This window comes from Dendrobium catenatum, unplaced genomic scaffold, assembly GCF_001605985.2.
Source record: "Dendrobium catenatum unplaced genomic scaffold, ASM160598v2 fragScaff_scaffold_231, whole genome shotgun sequence".
Taxonomy (NCBI): Eukaryota; Viridiplantae; Streptophyta; class Magnoliopsida; order Asparagales; family Orchidaceae; genus Dendrobium; species Dendrobium catenatum.
The window spans coordinates 6,225,333-6,229,810 of NW_021318693.1; the positions used below are offsets into that span (position 1 = coordinate 6,225,333).

At 53.9% G+C, this 4,478-nt stretch overlaps 1 protein-coding gene across 1 annotated transcript; it reads right to left on the bottom strand.

Annotated features, from left to right (window-relative positions):
• Positions 1-251: 251 nt before the first annotated feature.
• Positions 252-1,842, bottom strand: LOC114579203. Its single transcript, XM_028693199.1, has 3 exons — positions 1,314-1,842; positions 469-1,260; positions 252-403 (listed from the first exon to the last, which is right to left on the bottom strand). Exons 1-3 carry the CDS (start codon positions 1,840-1,842, stop codon positions 252-254), a joined length of 1,473 nt encoding a protein of 490 aa, XP_028549032.1.
• Between the last annotated feature and the right edge of the window lie 2,636 nt (positions 1,843-4,478).

The following is a 4,478-nucleotide window of genomic DNA, read 5'->3' on the forward strand; positions in this document are numbered from 1 at the left end:
TTAGGGCAGTCCCCCTCAATGACAATCCCGTCGAGATCAAACATCCACTCCCGAATTACCTCTCGGATCGCCGTGGCCGCAAGAACCTCCGCCTGAAAGGCGTCCCACTGCTCAATCCGCCTCCCAGTCGCCGTGATGAACGAACCCGCATAGTTCCGAACCACCACCCCGATACCGGCCAAGCATGATGGCCGCACCGCCGCGTCGACATTAAACTTCAACCAACCTGGAGGAGGGGGCACCATGAGTGATTAGAAGACAGCCCAGAGGGCTGAGGGTAACACCAGTGCTCCAGAATTGGCATCGAGTAGGTCCGCAGCAATAACGACAAGACCGTAGCGGCAATAATCGAAGGTGGGCGGGACGTCCCAGTATGCTTCAAATCGTTCCTGGCACGCCACACCTAATACACCGCATAGCAGTAAATCAATCCGAGAATTTGGTTGGAATCAGCCATCGCAGCCAGACCATCCATCGCCGCCGCGAGGGAGTCAAATTGAGGCAGAGCAAATCCCCATTTCGCAAGGATCCTCACCACCTTTCTCAGCATATGGCAAAGCGTAATGCAGTGATCCGTGTTTTCCTCCATATCACACCCCCACGGATAAAGCCGGGTGCTCGAAAGCCCCCTCCGGTGAAGCCAAACATTAGTGGGAATAGCATTCCAAAGTAGCCGCCACCAATGAAATTTCTCGCGCGGCTGTAGCTTCAAATTGTGCAGCCAACCAAAGTCACAGTCCGGTCCCTGGACTTTGGACCTATACGCCACCGCCGAGAGCGAAGAACCGAAGCACGACTTAGTGAGTTCCGGCGTGTCCGTCCCCTCCCCCACGTTCGTGCCAATCTCCAAGATGCGTTGTGCCAGAATGGGGCCAAAAAAATGGTTCACCATTTCCACATTCCACTCCAGGGAGTCAGTCAACAAGTTGCAAACGCGGGCATTTTCCACCTCCTCCACATTGACAAATGTCAGCCACTCCTCAATCTTCCGGTCCAGGATCCAGCAATCATGAAGAATTCTGACACTACGCCCATCGCCAATACGCCACCGAAGAATAGTCGACAGGGCATCCGCCCCCTCCCGGATAATTCTCCAAGTAGCGGAGCACTTGGGGGTCCGAACAGGCAGCCACAGATCAGCGCCATACTTCGCCGTAACGACCTTGTGAAGAAGAGAATCAGGCTCGTTAATGACCGTCCAAGCAAGCCGAGCACGAAGGGGGCCGCGCCAAACAGCTAACTCATGGAAACCAAGCCCCCCTGGTCACGCGGTAGGCAGAGGTCGTGCCAGCCCACATAGTGCATGCCCTTACTGTTGGAATCCTTTTGCCACAGAAATCGCCGCCCGAGCTTTTCGATAGAATTGAGCACCCCACTCGGCACCTCCGTATGAGCAAGAAGGTAAGCAGGAATAGTGAGCAGTGCCGAGCGGATCAGAAGAGCACGCCCAGCATACGAAAGGTACTTTTTCCCCCAGATGTTCGTCTTGTCATGGGCACTTCGAACAAGTGTAGCAAAATCCGCCACCTTCAGCTTCCGCAAAACCAGCGGGATTCCTAAGTAGTCGAATTGATCCACCCGGCGAACCCCCACCACCCTAGCAATTGCCCGTTGCTTCCACTTCGGGCAACGCTTGTTAAAGAGTATCGCCGACTTCTCCCTGTTAACGCACTGCCCCGTCCAGCCACAATAGTCGTCTAAGATATTCAAAATGCGATCAGCATTATGCCTGGAGGCCTCCGCGAACACCAGAATATCATCCGCATGCAGTAGGTGAGAAATTCTCTCAGCATGAGGAACAATACGGATTCCCAACTGAGCACCCCGTTGCTTGAAAGCCATAGAAAGTAATTCAGAACAAAGTATAAAGAGGTACGGGGACAGCGGACAACCCTGCCGTAGTCCGCTCAATGCTTGAATCTATGGCGACTGACCAATCTTTCCTTCCACTTGAGCCAGAAAAATTCCATAAACTCCTCTTGGATACACTCCTGCTCTGACGTCCGTTCCCCATCACTACGCTGCACCTCCAGGATACGATTCCCCCTCCGCCGCGCCGACGCAAACGCGTGGAAGAAATGAGAATTGGAGTCTCCCTCCTCAACCCAGCGGGCCTTAGCACGCTATCTCCAACGCATAGCCAGCCTAGTCAGGGTGGAATTGAGCTCAGAAGCCGCCCGTCTCAGCTCTAAATCTCGTTCAGAACTAAGCCCCTCCGGGGTGCACTCCAGCAGCTAGAGCTCACCAATCCGAGCCTCAAGGGACCCCTTTAATTCATTCAGCTCCTTCAACCGATTACGGCTCCAAAAAAAAAGCCCACGTAGCGTCCTCGAACACTTACGGTTGAGCACCTCGTCCGGCTGACCATAATCATTCTTCGTCCACATCTTCTGTACTAGCTTCCACGTCGCCGGGTAAGTTCGCCACGTATCTTCAAAACGAATCCTGTGGCAACCAGAATTTGGGGTGACATTCACCAAATTCAACAGTAGGGGGCAGTGATCCGACGCCACACAAAGCAAATGCCGCACCGAGGCCAAAGGAGCCAACTGAATGCCGACCGAGTTCATAAGTACCCAGTCGAGCCGCACCCAGATTTTACTATTACCAGTCTTGTTGTTCGACCACGTAAACTTCGGGCCAGAGAACCCCAAATCATGGAGATCATTATCGATCAAGAAGGCCGCCATCTCCTGAGAGCCAATCGAAAAACCCAATCGTTTGCCACCTTTCTTCTCACTCTGATCCAGGCAACAGTTGAAATCCCCACCCACAATCACTGGGAGTTCAGCATCAATACACGAGCCAAAGGCTTCCCATAGGCCCCGTCTAGTGTGATAATCATTACCGGCATACACAACGGCTAAACACCACTTCTCACGAATAGGAAGCACCAGGTGCCCCACAATCGCTTGATCGAACATCCTAACCGTCACGAACTGCACTTTGTCATTCCTCCACAATGCAAGCAGTCCACCCGATCTCCCGCTAGCAGGGAAATGGGCGAAGTCCCAGCAAGGGCCGACCAAAGCATTCACATCCTTTCTGGAAATATCCCCAACCATAGTTTCCACTAAACCAACGAAAGCACCTCACTACCACCCACAATGCTGTGGAGGAAATGCCCCGTTTGCTTCTTCTGGGCCCCCCGACAATTCCAAAAGATAATAGAAGTCATTGGCAAACCGAAGGGGAGGCGTCCCCGCCGCCAGACAAATCACCCACTGCTTTCTTTCGCTTGCGTGGGAGCTCACCATCCAACCTTCCCAGACATAATTCCATACCATCATCAGACCTATTGTTCAGATGCATCACAGATCCAACTCCGGCCGTATTAAAAAGGGGCTGAAAGCTCCCCGTCCTGGCTTGCCGAAGAGTAGTCTTAACCAAGTTGGGAGGAACCTTAACCTTGCTGAAGTCCACTTGCTTCAGAGGTTTCCCCAGGTGCTTAACGGGAGGGCCCTTGGTAGTAACAATGTTGCTACGCAAGGGAGGATTATCCTTCCGTCGCCGACGAGGTGGAACCTGAATCCACCCGACGGACTCATCAACCTCAGCCGAGGTAGCACCCCTGACGGTTTCCGGGACAGCAGCATCAGTCGAGGAAACCCGGGGAGCAGAGGCAGCAAGGGCTTTTGAAGGCCCCCCCAAATAATCATCAACACCCCGGGGCCCACCCACCCCCAAGGATGTTGTCCCAGCAGATCCAGTAGAACCATTCTGCACACTAGGGGCCGGAGGATGCAGGCCTTGGTGATCCACCTTAGTCGAATTAACACCGTCTTCCGCCCCCATGGCGAGGGGTGCACGATCGCCTGACCGCACCTTGGCATGATTGCTGGGCTCCGGCCCACGAAGCGGGCAGACATCCCTATGGTGGCCAACTCGCCCACACCCATAGCATAACAAACCAATCCCTTCATACTCAACCTTTTGATAAAATCACCCATCCAGGCCATTAATCCAAATACCGGCCATTAGCTGTTTGGCTAGATTCATACGAATGCACACCCGGGCGTATTCCCGCCTTCCCCACGTACCAGTCTGAGCATTGATCCAAAGGGGCGTCCCCAGCCGCGAAGCAATCCTGGAGATGTTGCACTCATCCCAAAAATGGAGCGGGAGGTTGGGTAAGCGAACCCACACAGGGGAAGATAGCCCTTCCATGGATGCCGGCGAGAATCCCGGTGTCCACCTATCAAGACCCACCAGGTTACCCCCAATGAACCACGGTCCTCCGCGGAGGACGGCATCGCGCGCCTCACGGGGCGAGAATAACCAGATAAAACAGTCCGACCCCAAAGTAGTGAGCTGGAACTCACCAAAGCCCCCCCACTGCCGCTGGATTTCGGACTTCAACAAGAAGAACGACACCTTCTTTCCCAAAATTTTTCCCACAACAGCCTGTTCCAACTTGGCCAAATTGGCCTTAACACGGTCCAGGTTGAGGTCGATCGTGGTTCTATCCTCAGCAAGAG